The sequence below is a fragment of the Marmota flaviventris genome, chromosome 2, assembly GCF_047511675.1.
Source record: "Marmota flaviventris isolate mMarFla1 chromosome 2, mMarFla1.hap1, whole genome shotgun sequence".
Lineage (NCBI taxonomy): Eukaryota > Metazoa > Chordata > Mammalia > Rodentia > Sciuridae > Marmota > Marmota flaviventris.
This window is the reverse complement of record NC_092499.1, coordinates 51,000,937-51,018,141: the sequence shown is the minus strand read 5'-3', so window position 1 is coordinate 51,018,141 and position 17,205 is coordinate 51,000,937. Positions and strand designations below refer to the sequence as shown.

General features: G+C 39.6%; 1 protein-coding gene across 8 annotated transcripts in view; it reads right to left on the bottom strand.

Annotated features, from left to right (window-relative positions):
• The window catches only part of Gemin2 (gem nuclear organelle associated protein 2), a 35,872-nt gene extending 18,978 nt beyond the window's left edge, over positions 1-16,894 (bottom strand). For 7 of the 8 annotated variants that reach the window (XM_071607850.1, XM_071607851.1, XM_071607854.1 and 4 more), the window contains exons 1-7: positions 16,736-16,894; positions 16,263-16,347; positions 13,252-13,341; positions 12,944-13,003; positions 4,699-4,812; positions 2,468-2,512; positions 323-391 (exon numbers count right to left, since the gene is read on the bottom strand). In XM_071607850.1, the coding sequence (XP_071463951.1) occupies positions 323-391; positions 2,468-2,512; positions 4,699-4,812; positions 12,944-13,003; positions 13,252-13,341; positions 16,263-16,347; positions 16,736-16,872 (600 nt within the window). In that variant the 5' untranslated portion in view covers positions 16,873-16,894. The remainder of the gene's footprint in view (positions 1-322; positions 392-2,467; positions 2,513-4,698; positions 4,813-12,943; positions 13,004-13,251; positions 13,342-16,262; positions 16,348-16,735) is intronic. The other variant, XM_071607852.1, reaches the window with a different exon arrangement.
• Positions 16,895-17,205: the final 311 nt, after the last annotated feature.

Below are 17,205 nucleotides of genomic sequence, written 5' to 3'. Positions count from 1 at the left end.
GCCTGCAAATTGATTATCAGTCTGTAACCTAATTGTTAGTGATCTTCATGAGATAAACAGCTTGCACAAGGATATAAATCAATTCTTTAGTTGATATTTTTTCCCTAAAGCAAAGCTTTCTCAATGAAGGAAATAGCATATTGATTTATAATCTAGTATAAGCTCTGAATTTTATTACAAACAAGCACATTTTTGTATGTATGTGTGTGTGTGTATATATATATACACACACACATTTAAATATAAATACTATAGAGTGACATCTTATTATAAATATATATAACCTTGCCTGCATTATGAAATAAAAAAGATGCAATACTACCAATTCTGGAGTAAAGTCTCTTTCTCCAAACCAGTTACTCAGATATTCCAAGACACTAGTTACTGTTGCCTAAAAAAAAGAAGATAGAATAGGAAAGAGTTGTATTAGTAATAAAATATTTACAAGGGGCTGGGGATGTGGCTCAAGCGGTAGCGTGCTCGCCTGGCATGCGTGCGGCCCGGGTTCGATCCTCAGCACCACATACAAACAAAGATGTTGTATCCGCCGAAAATATTAAAAAAAAACCTCTCTCTCTCTCTCCCCTCTCTATCTTTAAAAAAAAAAAAAAGAGAATGATGAGTTTAAAAAAAAAAATATTTACAAGTTTAACAGGAATTCCACAAAGCTGTTAGAAAACTGACTAGTAATTTGCTTAGATGTCTCACCTAGTGAAGAAAGATTTTTAAGACAAATTTTTTTATTCTGCTTGGGTTTTTTGTTTTTTGATTTTCTTTTTTTGTAGTGCTGAGGACTGAATCAAGGACCTCTCCCATGCTAGGCAAGCATCCTACCACTCAGCTACAATCCCAGCCCAACACAAATATTCTTACATTCTCAAGTATCAACTAAGGCTTTAGTTTTAATCTTAGGATTTAGTTTGTAACTACTAATTTTAGTTTGTAACTACTTGAAAAAATTCATCTGCTCTTAAAAACAATTCTTTGTACTTCCATTTATTTCTCAACTTAAAAGGTCAAATGTAGGGCTGGAGTTGTGGCTCCGTGGTAAAGCACTTGCCCAGCATGTGTGAGGCACTGGGTTCAATTCTCAGCACCCATATAAATAAATGAATAAAATAAAGGTCCATGAACATCTAAAAAAATATTTTAAAAAAAAAAAGGTCAAATCTAAAAATTAGCTAGAGAAAGATCTCTTTTAGAACTATACAGATTAAATCACTTAACTACTGAAAATATTATCTGCAAACAAGTTCACATTATACATTTGGTATACATATATGTGGGTACTTATTAAAAAAAAATCACGCTGATGAAACTTACTATGACCATTAAGGTATCTAAATGAAAATGATCAACTTAGTGAAACTACCATCTAGAATGATTTCCAGTTGAATAGGATACTCAAAAAAAAAAAAAAAGAATTTTTTTTTTTAATCTTCCAAGGGTATTTAGTGCTATGTAAAAGCAAAACAAAGTATTTACCTTTTAAATGGATAACAGAGTCCCTACTCCTGAAAGACTGAAGAACCAAATTCTATACTTCTCCCCTTTTGATCCTAATCTTTACCTTTTGATCCCAATCTTACGTAATATGTCGGATATCTAGACCTAGAAACGTTAACCTAACCTTAATAATTCATTCAAACTTCAAAGTCTTAAGATTTATTATAGCTGAAATGTACATAATTGAATACCCTGGCACCATATTAAAGAGCATGAGCCCTAGAGTTAGATTTATCTGGCACAGAATACCAGTGCTTTTACTTGCTGAAAAACCACCAGCCAGTAATTTTTTTTTTTTTTTTTTTTTTTTGCACTGAGGAATGAACCCAGGGGTGCTTTACCACTAAACTATATCCATCCTCAGCCCTTTTTTATGGTTAATTTCAAGACAAGGTATTGCTAGGTTGCCAAGGCTAGTCTTGAACTTACAATCCTCCTGCCTCAGCCTCCTGAGTTGCTGGGATTACAGGCATGTACCACCACACCTGACTACCTGCAAGTTACTTACCCTTAAATTTTGTTTCCTCACTTATAAAAAAATGATTATTAATAATAACTCCCCACAGGTCCCCCACAGACTGGGCATGGTGGTGCATGCCTGTAATTCTAGCAGCTCAGGAAATTGAGGCAGGAGAATTGAAAGTTCAAAGCCAGCCTCAGCAAAAGTGAGGCACTACACAACTCAGTGAGACCTTGTCTCTAAATAAAATACAAAATAGGGCAGGGGATATGGCTCAGTGGTCAAGTGCCTCCAAGTTCAATCCCTGGTATCCTCCAAAAGAAGAAAGAAAGAAAAATAATAACTCCCCATAAACGGATATAATAAGGATTAAAAAGAACCACTGAAGAGCATACAACAAGGTCTTGCATGTTGTAAATATTAAATAAATGTATTTGAATACTTCTATACACACTGCAAACAAAATAATGCATATAATATCATTATTAGATGGATTTTTACCTGATTCATTCTGCTAACAATACTAAGCAATGGAGGAAAACCAATCTGAAAGAAAAAAATGAGACTGAAATCTATTAATGCATATAAGAAAGATCTTCATTTTTTCCCCAAACAAGTTAATTTCTTGCTACACAATTATTTAGTAATACAGATAAAAGAAAAAAAAAATTTTCACTGCCCATTATGAGACATTCTAGAAACTATTGTTTATAAGGCCCAACAAAATAATATCTCAAAATGTGAATATATAAATTTAAAAATAATTTTAGTAACCAAAATGTCGTAAGCATGAAATTTTAAAAAAGGTACTTGAAAAAGTTAAATATAGTCAATAAAATTATAACACATTGTTATATTAATATATCATAGACACTATTTAAAAATCTTCAGTGAAAGCTAAAGTTTTCAGCAATTAAGGGCATTTGAATTAGAATGATATTTTTTAAACCTAATCTGACTCAATTTTTAAAGTATATTGCTAGGCACAGTGGGATTACAGAATCCCACCTATTTGGGATGCTAAAACAGAAGGATTACAAATCTGAGGCTAGCCTGCTAACTTAGTGAGACTCTGTCTTAAAAACTTCAAAAAGCTGGTGATGTGTAACTCAGTGGTAGAGCATCCCTAAGTTCAAGCTCTCATACCTCAAAAAAAAAAAAAAGAAAGAAACCAACCAGCCAGCCAACCACTATGGACTTAAACAAAACTTAAGAACTAATGCATTAAACTTTATGTCCTTAAATGATCTTTCTAACATGGTATGTTTTTACTTGTTTATATTCTGTTAACAAGGTAAATAAATAAATACATTTCTTTACGAAATTAAAACTTTTAAATGTAGTATACATTAAGCATTATCTAAAAGAATAACAGGTTGTCTAAGAAAGAGTGTCAAATTAGCTTCCCTAAAGATTTTAGTCTATTTATACTCCCACACTAGTTAGAAGAGTGCCTGTTTTCCCAGGCTTTGTCAAAACAATATATCAAACTTTCTTTGCCAATATGTTGACCTGAAAAATTGTAGATCAGCAGAGGTATAAAGTTCTATTATAAGTGAAGTTGGGAATATTCTCATATAAGAACAATTTGTATTTCCTTTCTGTAAGATGTCTATATCTTTTGACAGTTATTTGTTTTATTTTGTTTTGGGGTGGAGGCTAATTCTTGGCTTTTTAATGATTTTTGGAGTTCTTTATATTTTGAAAATACATTTATTTTGTTTTGTTTGCAGTACTGGGACTTGAACCCAGTAATGCTCTACCACTGAACTATATCCACCCCCACCTTTTATTTATATTTATTTAATTTTTTTAATTTTAGGTGGACACAGTATCTTTGTTTTATTTTTATGTAGTGTTGAGGATTGAACCCAATGCCTCATGCATGCTAGGCGAGCACTCTACTGCTGAGCCACAAACCAAAGCGCCCCCATCCCCTTTTCTTTATTTTTCAGACGTGGTCTTGCTAAGTTGCCCGGGCTGACCTCAAACTTGCGATCCTACTGCCTTAAGCTGGGATTCTGGTATGAGTCACTGTGCCTGGCCTGGAAAAAAATAAGTTTTAAACAGGAAAAAAACAATATGGTACCATATCTGTTGAACAGAACAATATAACATAGGAAGTAGTAATGAAAATGTATGCAATGTGTTCTATAGGAACATCTGCAAACCCAGAGGCAGATAAATTCTGAAAGACAAGGAGCTGGCCACATAATTATGATTAAAGTCATGTAAAATTTAAGTATACCCCCAACATTTCGTCTCTTAAATATGCAATTTACTGGAGGATCTTTCTAACAGTGTCATGTTTTCTTTTGCTTCCGTGACTACTTACAATGCTTTATGTGACCTATACCTAGTCATTTAAAAAACCCAAATCCTATCCAACTCAAAATTATTATATAGTTAAAACGTAAGAGATAAGAAGTCAATCTAGATTAAGCCAGAGTAAATTATTTTTGAAACTTTGTAAGTTACAGAATCTATAAGCTAAGTCAGTGGTTGGCAAATATTTTCTATAAATAGTCAGATGGTGAATATTTTTAGGCTTTGCAGGTCACATATAATTTCACTACATGTAAACATTTTATTTGTTTCTTTTTTTACAATCCTTTTAAAATATAAAAACCAGTCTAAGTTTATGAGGTGTATAAAAACAGGTTATAGTCTATATTTGGCCCATGTTGTAGTTCACTGACCCCTTTATACCCCTTTATCCACATATTACCTACTTGTACATAATCAATTCCAGGACTTTCATTTGTAGCTGGTCCAATAGCCCCTTCAGCACATAACCTTTCACCCAGACAAAATTTTTTCCAGCCTTCTTCATCTTCAGATTTTGGCTGAAAGGTGAAAAAGAAATTAACTTTTTTCCAGGTATTTATTTTTATACTGAACACCCAAAATAGAAATAAGGATCTCCCATATCCCTACACCTCAATACAAAGATACAGTACCAGTTAAGGGGAGAACTGTGTCCCCAAATTAATATGTTGAAGCCCTAACCTTCATCTAGTACCTTAAGCTGTGACTGTATTTGCAGATAGAGCCTTTAAGGAAATGATTAAACTTAAATGAAGGCTCTAAGGTGAGCTCTAATCCAATCTGACTAGGAAATTTGAATACTCCAGGAGTTTATTTTTTCCCTCCTCTGAAGATAAATAGCCTTTATTAGATTCTCAGAAGCAATATGTGATTCCCCAAAGATTAAAAATGACTGCTTGAGAATAGGAAGATGGCGGCGAGGGGAGTGCATTGTCCCCGTGTGCTGCTTCACTGTGTGGGAGTACGACAAGTCAGGACGGCTAAAGGATATCTTGTTAGGAATTTCCAGCAATAGTGGGGTGCTCCGGAACCTGGAGGAAGGATTTCCATCGCACGAGGATCAGCTACGGGGACTCAAACGCGAGAGGTTTGTCGCACGGAGGGTAAAACTGCTTATTCAGCAAATCGCCCCGCGGCTAGAATCTGCAGCGTGCGCTGGGATAGAGACGCAGGGTTACAGCGCTGCAGTTTCTGCCAGCCGCGCAAGCACCGTACTCAGGGCTGAATTCTGGGTTCGAGACGGGGGAAGGAAGCGGTCCATCTCGGTTCTCCACACCGGTCAGACCACAGAGGAGGCCAGCAGCCACCATGTTGGTAAACTGACGTCACCACCCCTGTTTTCGACTGACCGCAGCTCATTCAGCCATAGAACAGGTAATTTCAGGCTGCAATTCGCCTGCGGCGTGCAGACAGATTGCTCGGGCTCAGCGCCTGGGTGCTTCTTAGAACCTGATCTTATCGGAGTGAATACCGAGCGCGGGGTGGCCGAGTTCCGGCTCCCGGAACTGCCCTGGCCCAGGGCTGCTGAGCCTGCGGAGGCTGCTTGTTGGACCCTGCTCCTACCAGAGCATACAACAAGCACTAAGCAGCCGAATTACGGCTCCCGGAACTGAGCCCGCGGGGACTGCTTCTTGGAGCTTACATCTATAGGAGCTTACACCGAGCACGGAGCGGCCGAGTTCCGGCTCCCGGAACTTCCCTGGCCCGGGGCTAGGAGCCCGCGGAAACTGCTTCTCGGTCGTTTCCTGCTGAGGGCCGGTCAGGACTCACCCGGTGCTTTGGTTGCCCGGCAAGGGGAACGAAATGCTGCCATTCGCATAGGATACCAACATGGCAGAGATCTGATGTCTGCAGAAAGCGGCGGAGGAGGGAACTTCATCAATACCAGTGGTGACATAAGCAGTTGGTCTCCTGGTAGGGGGGGTGAGGCACAGTCACCCGAGTCTCCTCAATTTGTCGTCGAGCCAGAGGGAAGGAGCCGGGCCGCCGCCAGCGCCCGGAGCAGGCCCAGCGGCTCGCCAGCGTGGTGACCGCGTGACCCCAATTGGAGAGGGGGCGGAGCGGAGCCGCCACCCGCAACCGCAAGGTGGGCAGACCCGCGACCCAGTGGTACATGGGCGTGGTAGGAGGGGCAGGGCAGAGCCGCGGTTCGCGCTGTGATGAATGAGCGTGCAAGGTAAACAGACTTGTGACAGCCTGGTGGGTCAGGCCCAGTGGCCTGCCAGTGCGGTACACACGTCACCCCAACTGGAGTAGGGGCAGAGCAGATCCTTCTCCCACGCCCGGATCAGGCCCTGCCGGTGTGGTGGTCACGTGACCCCAATCGGAGTGGGGGCGGAGCGGAACCGCCACCCGTGCCCGCAGGGTGAGCAGACCAGTGATCAACCTGCAGATCAGGCCCAGGGGTCCGCAGGCGTGGTAGGAGGGGCAGGGCAGATCCGCCGCCCGCGCCTCCAAGGTAGGCAGACCTACAACAGACCGGCGGATCAGGCCCAGGAGCCTGCCGGCGTGGTACAAACACCACCCTAATTGGAGTAGTGGCAGAGCAGAGTCGCCGCCCGTGCCAGGAACAGGCCCAGTGTCCTGCAGGCGGGGTAGTCACGACACCCCAATTGGAGTAGGGGCAGAGCAGAGCCTCCACCCGTGCCCGAAAGGTGGGCAGATCTGCGACCGACAAGCGGGACAGGCCCAGTGGCCTGCCGGTACGACAGACACGTCACCCCATTTGCAGTAGGGGCAGAGTAGAGCCGCCGCCCGCGCCTGCAGGGTAGGCAAACCTGCAACCGACCGGCGGATCAGGCCCGGTGGCCTGCCGGCGGGGTACACTCGTCACCCCAATTGGAGTAGGGGCAGAACAGAGCCGCCGCCAGCTCCCAGAACAGCCCCAGTGACCTGCCGGCGTGGTAGCCACGACACCCCAATTGGAATAAGGAGAGAGCAGAGCCGCCGTCCGCACCTGCAGGAAAGATACGCAAGCAGTATGAAAAGACAAGGAAAGAAAGGACCACAAGCAATGCAGGTCAACGCAACTTTAGAAGAGGTAACAGCTGCAGCAGATGGAATGTCAGATAAAGAATTCATAAAGGGGGGGGGGAATAATCAAAGAGGAAAACAAACCATGTTTAGTAACAGAAATAAACAAATATGGCTGGAAGAACAACCCATATCTCAATAATAACCCTAAATGTTAATGGCTTAAACTCACCAATTAAGAGACACAGGCTAGTAGAATGGATCACAAAACAAGACCCAACAATATGCTGCCTACAGGAGACGCATTTGATAGGAAAGGACATACATAGGCTGAAGGTGAAAGGTTGGGAAAAATCATATCACTCATATGGACTTCGGAAACAAGCAGGAGTGTCCATACTCATATCAAATAAAATAGATTTCAAGCCAAAGTTAATCAAAAGAGATAAAGAGGGACACTACATACTGCTTAAGGGAACCATACACCAACAAGACATAACAATCATAAATATTTATGCCCCAAACAATGGTGCAGCTATGTTCGTCAAACAAACTCTTCTCAAGTTCAAGAGTCTAATAGACCACCATACCATAATCATGGGAGACTTCAACACACCTCTCTCACCACTGGACAGATCTTCCAAACAAAAGTTGAATAAGGAAACTATAGAACTCAATAACACTATTAATAACCTAGACCTAAGTGACATATATAGAATATACCACCCAACATCAAGCAGTTACACTTTTTTCTCAGCAGCACATGGATCCTTCTCAAAAATAGATCATATATTATGTCACAGGGCAACTCTTAGACAATATAAAGGAGTAGAGATAATACCATGCATCTTATCTGATCATAATGGAATGAAACTGAAAATCAACGATAAAAGAAGGAAGGAAAAAGCATACATCACTTGGAGAATGAACAATAGGTTACTGAATGATCAATGGGTTATAGAAGACATCAAGAAGGAAATCAAAAAATTCTTAGAGATAAATGAAAACACAGACACAACATATCGGAATCTATGGGACACATTGAAAGCAGTTCTAAGAGGAAAATTCATTGCTTGGAGTTCATTCCTTAAAAAAAGAAAAAACCAACAAATAAATGATCTCATACTTCATCTCAAAATCCTTGAAAAAGAAGAGCAAAACAACAGCAAAAGAAGTAGAAGGCAAGAAATAATTAAAATCAGAGCTGAAATTAATGAAATCGAAACAAAGGAAACAATTGAAAAAATTGACAAAACTAAAAGTTGGTTCTTTGAAAAAATAAACAAAATCGACAGACCCTTAGCGATGCTAGCGAAGAGAAGAAGAGAGAGAACTCAAATTGCTAGCATACGGGATGAAAAAGGCAATATCACAACAGACACTTCAGAAATACAGAAGATAATCAAAAACTATTTTGAATCCTTATACTCCAATAAATTAGAAGATAGTGAAGGCATAGATAAATTTCTTAAGTCATATGATCTGCCCAGATTGAGTCAGGAGGATATAGAAAACCTAAACAGACCAATATCAATTGAGGAAATAGAAGAAACCATAAAAAGACTACCAACTAAGAAAAGCCCAGGTCCAGATGGGTATACAGCAGAATTTTACAAAACCTTTAAAGAAGAACTAATACCAATACTTTTCAAGCTACTTCAGGAAATAGAAAAGGAGGGAGAACTTCCAAATTCATTCTATGAGGCCAACATCACCCTGATACCTAAACCAGACAAAGACACTTCAAAGAAAGAAAACTACAGACCAATATCTCTAATGAACCTAGATGCAAAAATCCTCAATAAAATTCTGGCGAATCGGATACAAAAACATATCAAAAAAATTGTACACCATGATCAAGTAGGATTCATCCCTGGGATGCAAGGCTGGTTCAATATACGGAAATCAATAAATGTTATTCACCACATCAATAGACTTAAAAATAAGAACCATATGATCATCTCGATAGATGCGGAAAAAGCATTTGACAAAGTACAGCATCCCTTTATGTTCAAAACTCTAGAAAAACTAGGGATAACAGGAACATACCTCAATATTGTAAAAGCAATCTATGCTAAGCCTCAGGCTAGCATCATTCTGAATGGAGAAAAACTGAAGGCAGTCCCTCTAAAATCTGGAACTAGACAGGGATGCCCTCTCTCTCCACTTCTGTTCAACATAGTTCTCGAAACACTGGCCAGAGCAATTAGACAGACGAAAGAAATTAAAGGCATCAAAATAGGAAAAGAAGAACTTAAATTATCACTATTTGCAGATGATATGATTCTATACCTAGCAGACCCAAAAGGCTCTACAAAGAAACTATTAGAGCTAATAAATGAATTCAGCAAAGTGGCAGGATATAAAATCAACACGCATAAATCAAAGGCATTCCTGTATATCAGCGACAAATCCTCTGAAATGGAAATGAGGACAACCACTCCATTCACAATATCTTCAAAAAAAATAAAATACTTGGGAATCAACCTAACAAAAGAGGTGAAAGACTTATACAATGAAAACTACAGAACCCTAAAGAGAGAAATAGAAGAAGATCTTAGAAGATGGAAAAATATACCCTGTTCATGGATAGGCAGAACTAACATCATCAAAATGGCGATATTACCAAAAGTTCTCTATAGGTTTAATGCAATGCCAATCAAAATCCCAACGGCATTTCTTGTAGAAATAGAGAAAGCAATCATGAAATTCATATGGAAAAATAAAAGACCCAGAATAGCAAAAACAATGCTAAGCAGGAAGTGTGAATCAGGCGGTATAGCGATACCAGACTTCAAACTATACTACAGAGCAATAGTAACAAAAACAGCATGGTACTGGTACCAAAACAGGCGGGTGGACCAATGGTACAGAATAGAGGACACAGAAACCAATCCACAAAACTACAACTATCTTATATTTGATAAAGGGGCTAAAAGCATGCAATGGAGGAAGGATAGCATCTTCAACAAATGGTGCTGGGAAAACTGGAAATCTATATGCAACAAAATGAAACTGAATCCCTTTCTCTCGCCATGCACAAAAGTGAATTCAAAATGGATCAAGGAGCTTGATATCAAATCAGAGACGCGCCGTCTGATAGAAGAAAAAGTTGGCTACGATCTACAGTCGGTGGGGTCGGGCTCCAAATTCCTCAATAGGACACCCATAGCACAAAAGTTAATAACTAGAATCAACAAATGGGACTTACTCAAACTAAAAAGTTTTTTCTCAGCAAAAGAAACAATAAGAGAGGTAAATAGGGAGCCTACCCTGGGAACAAATCTTTACTCCTCACACTTCAGATAGAGCCCTAATATCCAGAGTATACAAAGAACTCAAAAAATTAGACAATAAGAAAACAAACAACCCAATCAACAAATGGGCCAAGGACCTGAACAGACACTTCTCAGAGGAGGACATACAGTCAATCAACAAGTACATGAAAAAATGCTCAACATCTCTAGCTGTCAGAGAAATGCAAATCAAAACCACCCTAAGATACCATCTCACTCCAGTAAGATTGGCAGCCATTAGGAAGTCAAACAACAACAAGTGCTGGCGAGGATGTGGGGAAAAGGGTACACTTGTACATTGCTGGTGGGACTGCAGATTGGTGCAGCCAATTTGGAAAGCAGTATGGAGATTTCTTGGAAAGCTGGGAATGGAGCCACCATTTGACCCAGCTATTCCCCTTCTTGGTCTATTCCCTAAAGACCTAAAAAGAGCATGCTACAGGGACACTGCTACATCGATGTTCATAGCAGCACAGTTCACAATAGCAAGACTGTGGAACCAACCTAGATGCCCTTCAATAGACGAATGGATAAAAAAAATGTGGCATTTATACACAATGGAGTATTACTCTGCATTAAAAAATGACAAAATCATAGAATTTACAGGGAAATGGATGGCATTAGAGCAGATTATGCTAAGTGAAGCTAGCCAATCCCTAAAAAACAAATGCCAAATGTCTTCTTTGATATAAGGAGAGTAACTAAGAACAGTGTAGGGACGAAGAGCAGGAGAAGAAGATTAACATTTAACAGGGATGAGAGGTGGGAGGGAAAGGGAGAGAGAAGGAAAACTGCATGGTAATGGAAGGAGACCCTCAGGGTTATACAGTGGAGGAGGTAGAGAGAGAGGAGGGGAGGGGAGGGGAGAGGTGGGGAGGGGGGAGGGTGGAGGATGGGAAAGGCAGTGGAGCACAACAGACACTAGTATGGCAATTTGTAAATCAATGGATGTGTAACTGATGTGATTCTGCAATTTGTGTATGGGGTGAAGGTGGGAGTTCATAACCCACTTGAATCAAAGTGTGGAATATGATATGTCAAGAAATTTGTAATGTTTTGAACAACCCACAATAAAAAATTAAAAAAAAAAAAAAAAAAATGACTGCTTGAGGGCTGGGATTATGGCTCAGTGGTAGAGTGCTTGCCTAGCATGTATGAGGCATATGACTGCTTGAGGGCTGGGAATATGGCTCAGTTGATAGAATGCTTGCATAAGGCCCTGGGTTCAATCCCCAGTACCACCAAAAAAAAAAAAAAAGACTGCTTGGAACACCATAACCATTTCTTTCTTCCCCAACTCCTATTTTTACTTGGAAGAGTTCACATAGCTTCTGAAGAGCTTAAAATTATATATAAACTGAAAAAATGTAGAAAATACAATTTTCCAATATGTATGACAGGTTTCACTATTATGTCATCATTACAGTAAAGCTGAGATGATACTCTGTAACCATGTGAGTTTACTACATGGCACCATTATCCTACTAGGAAAACCCAATAACCCTTATTCAGTCTTTTATAATACTGAAAATATATTGATTTCCTAAGAAGCAACTATTCAGCTAAGCACAGTGGAACATGCCTATAATCCCAGCTACTAGAGAGACTCTGGTAGGAGGACAGCAAGTTTAAGGCCAGTTTGAGATAGTGAGACCCTATCTCAAACAAAAACAAAAACAAAAAAAGAAACAACAAAACAAAAGGTACTGTTCAGAAGAATTCTTAAAAACTAGAGAGGTCAAATAATGCCTATTTGTCAACCTAAATAAAAAATTAGAATCAGAGATAATAGTTAACCACGGGCATATTAAAAGAGGTTGAAGCAAGGGGAAGTTTTAAGACAAGAATGAAGGTTATGTCAGAGGTTTCAAAATAATAATATTTGAGCATAGTGATTAAAAACAAAACTGGAGTCATTCTGAAGTTGAACAGACAATTGCCTAGCAGATATCCTTGTAGAAGTTCTTCTGATAAGGTGGCAGTGGCCTTAGTGCAAGGTTGTAGGTTGGCAGAATCCTTTATGACGGACTATTTGGCAACCATGCATAAGAATCGTTCATTACTTCCTGGCTTTCTTTACCTTTAATTGTTGCAGTTGACAAAAGTAGCTCCATTTTGATTATGACAACTTTTACATTTCTTTCACATATCCAAGTCTGCCCAAGATATGGTGGATTAAAACAGTAATGAAAATACCAACTTGCACTATGGGTTATTTTTCAGGCTACTAATATAATGGCATTGTTACTATTAAATAATGGTATGTGAAAGAGAATTAAAATAATATAGACTAAGCAAATGAATCCTTGAAGACTGGAAATAAATATGGATATTTCATACAGGTATACATTGTAAAACTTAAACTGATAAGCTTACATACCATAGTCACATTACTGTCTAACTGTTGTGATTTCCAGTGACTTCTATGTTTGTTCACACTCTAAAGGAAGAAAAGTTGGACAGTGATTCACAAGATGAGTAACTAAAATCACTTTCCATACAAAATTCTAACCACTCTAAAACTTGGAAAATAAGTTACAAACTGTAACATACCAATGATAATAATTAAAAAAATTGATTCATAAATATTCTATATGCTTTAAAATCACATATCTTAGCTTTCCAATTATAGTCTAAGAAAAGTAATAAAATCTGAAGAGGGTTTAATTGATTAAATTTGATACTTACCTGTCGAACAGTTGAAAACTGTGCTACTTGTTGCTGTTGCCACTTAAGTGTTGGGGAATAACCTTCAGGGGCAGGTTGGCATCCTGAAAGCTAGAGATCATTTCCTAAATGTTAGCATCAACCTCTCATACCTCTACAAAGTAAAAGCAAGATGAAAAATATATAAAACAAGTGAATAACTAAGACTACCTAAGAAAAAAGGGATGGGGATATAGCTCAATAGTCGAGTACTTCCTTAGCATACACAATGCCCTGGGTTCAATTCCCGGCAACACCTCTGCACCAAAGAAAACAAAGCCCCCCAAAAGCAAAACAAAACTAGATCAGGTTTGGTGGCACACATCTGTAATCTCAGCTCCTCAGGAAGCTGAAGCAGGAAGATCTCAAATTCTGAAGTCAACTTGGGCAATTTAGCAAGACCCTATCTCAAAGTGAAAAAAATAAATGGAGTTGGGAATGTACATAGCTCAGTAGTAGAGCTCTTTCATAGTATGTACAAGGCCCTGGGTTCAATGCCTAGCATTGACAACAAAGGAAGAAAAAAAAAGATACTTTTTTGCTGGGTTTCAGTTCTCGTGACTAAAAGGCTCAGGGGTCACTCCAGATAAACTGGGCTAACTGGGCTGCATGAAATAACCACACAAGAGACACAAATACCTTTTTCTTTGGGGTCGCTGTGATGGCTCCTCCGACCTTAAGGGTCCTCAGAAAGAGAGCAAGAGCACGTGCTGACCCCTTTTACTGAGACTGAGGAGAAGTTACTTAAATGAAGCAAGGGGTCAGGTTTCAGGGGGCTGAGTCTATCTTCAAAAAGTCAGCAGGTTGACTGACACCTGGGTAAGCCACACCCAAGGGCACAGTAAGAGAAGGGGACACACACAAGGCACTTCCATGGAATATTCTATCCTAAACAGGGCAAGGGGTTATATTATAAAGGAACAGGTGAGCATAGCTTCACCCATGGGGCTGTAGCAAGACACATCCAGGCACAAGACTGACCCTGGGACCCAAGATGGGTGGGGAAAGCTTTGCCACATTTCTGCAACTGAGCGCCTCAGCACCCAGCCGGGGAGTGTAACTCAGTCATGTGTAAGGTTGGTCTCCCACACTTTTTACAGGTGCAAAATAGCAGGCATTTCACTTTACAATTTATGTCTCAGTTAAAAATGTTAGGACAGCAATGGAGGGTAAGGCAGGATGACTGCAAGTTCCAAGCCAGCCTCAGTCACTTAGTGAGGTCCTAAGCAACTCAGTGAAACCCTGTATCAAAATAAAAAATAAAAAGGACTAGGGATGTAGCTCAATGGTAAAGCATCTCTGGGTTCAATCCCCAGTACCCCCTCCCCCAAAAAGTTAGGAAAAGATCCTCAGCCACTTTAATTTAAAAAAAAAAAAAAAAATCTGGAATGGGGCTGAGGATATAGCATAGTGGTAGAGTACTTGCCTAGCATGCATAAGGCCCTGGGTTCAATTCCCAGCATAGGGAAAAAAAATTGGAATGGTTTATAGTTGGAGTTTCTAAGAAATTTAAATGATGTAAACCCTAAATGTATAATTCAGTCCTACCATTCTATAACTGCAAAACATAAAAAGAGAGGTATACTTTAAATAAAGAAGTTTGGTATGGGCATAATATATTTAAATAATCTTGACTTTAAAAAGTCTACTTGTTTTCTAAAACAGTGCATAGTTCACAACTGATTACATATAACCTTGTAACAATATTTAATGGGGTCACTTTTTAAGTATTATGTATATAAGACACCATGTTCTATGAATCAAAAACTTCTGAAAAGAAGTTATATGAAACATTATAGTGTTTGAATTAAAATTTTCTTACTATAAGTATGATATAATGGAACTATTCAGAACATATAAAGGAAATTATTAAAACTTTACAATGCCACTTTCCTTTAACTTTAGAGAGATATTATTCTATGACTATTTAATAGTTCTCTTTCATTTATTGATAATGTTTATTTTCTTCAAAAGAAGAGTTACAATTACATATTTCATTTGCTTGTTTACTCTCTGCCTTCTCTAGGAGAGTACAAACTCTGGGAGGGTAAGAACTTTTTCTTTCTTTTCTTTTCTTGTGGCGCTGGAGATTGAATGCAGAGGTGATCCATCACTGAACTATATCTAGAGGTCCTTTTCATTCTTTATTTTGAGACAGGATCTCCCTAAATTACCTGAGGATCTTACAATCCTCTTGCCTCTGCCTCCCAAGTCCCCCAGATTATAGAAGTGTGCCACCAACTCTGCCAGGTAAGACTTTTCTATATTATCCTTTTTTGTGTTCTAGAGCCTGGCACAACTTAGTTGCCCAATAAAAAGTGTGCTGAACCTGGGTGCAGGGGTGAACAACTGTAATCCCAGAGGCTCAGGAGGCTGAGGCTGGAGGATCTCAAGTTCAAAACCAGCCTCAACAAAAGTGAGGCACTAAGGAACTCAGTGTGACCCTGTCTATAAATAAAATGCAGAATACGGCTGGGATGTGGCTCAGTGGTCCAGTGCCCCTGAGTTCAATCCCCACCAAAAAAGTGTGCTGGATAAATAAGTGAATGAAAATGCCCACAGTTGTAAGTAACAAGAAAGGTTTAAGACATTTGGGTTTTTACTCTTAAAAAGTGATATCAGGGCAAATTCAGAACGTGCAAAACTACATTAGATAAGATTAAACATCAGTTCAATAATAATGATCAAGACAGAGCCAGAAAAAACTTCCAAAAAAAAAAAAAAAAGTAACAGAGACTCCTTTAGGACACGATTATGTCCTTAAAATAAGATGACCAAGTCACTACAAATATCAGTGTTACTGAAAAATCTCTGGAGAAAGTCAACTGTTTCTATGGAGGAAAAAGTACAAGACAACGTCTCTCTTTGTAGGGAGTACTCAAATCTTACCTACACCATAATTTATACTATTGGATAGTGTAAGAAGAGCCTTAGTGTGTTAGAGAGACAGACAAACGGACAGACAAATCTCCCAGATGGTTATTAAAACTCACAGAAACATTCACACTTTGCTTTCTTTTCAACTTCTTTGGGTCAATTTGAGCTACCACAACATCTGGACACTGAGCAGCTTCGATCCTAAGAATAAGTAATAAACGCAAGAAATTTAATTACTATTGTGCTTTACTCATGTAATAAAACAAGTGATTCATTTTAGTTCATTATGAAATCAGAAAAAAAAATCTAGACTTCCGATAGAGGTACTAAACAACAAACATATGTCCGAAATTATTTGGATTAAAAGCAAGGAAATCCAAGAGCATGTCTTATGTGTGCAATCAAATTCAAAGGGAATTTGCCCGTGTCAGGAAATAATCCTGAGATTTTGAGCAGTCCCTATTTCGCGAGAGATTGGGACTAGAACAGAGGCGGGGCTTTGTCGCACACGGGTGTAGATGGGCAACAGGCGCTGTGCCCTGGACCTGGGCGGATAACCAGCCCACCCTCACAGAGCCGAATCACTCACTGAACACGCCTCAGGTATTCCTGAGGCGTCCTCGGAGGTACCGAGGGGTCGAAACCTTCCGCCAAGTCGCAGGGCTCCACCGGCAATAGCCGGGGCATCAACTCTTCCACTGCAGACTCCGATGGTACCCACGCCATGGCCTTGGATGAGGCCGGCCCTGAGCAGCGCATGCGCCTAGTGCAGGTCATGGCGCAGGCGCACAGTCAGGCAACTTTGGCGCGGAGTTGAGCAAGCGGCTGGGCGGAACGGAGAAACTGCGCGTGCGCAAGCCTGTTGCTTTTCCCCGACATTTACACCCAGTCGGAGTTTAATTCATGCAAAAGCTATCCTGAATTGTTTCTGAAGACTGTGGGTGAACTTTTATGCATTCCTAATAGTGTTTTTTAAATAAATGAGCAATATTACTATAATTATCATTTATGGAACGCTAAATTCTTCAACCTCTGGTAGGCAATTTACATTGCACCTTA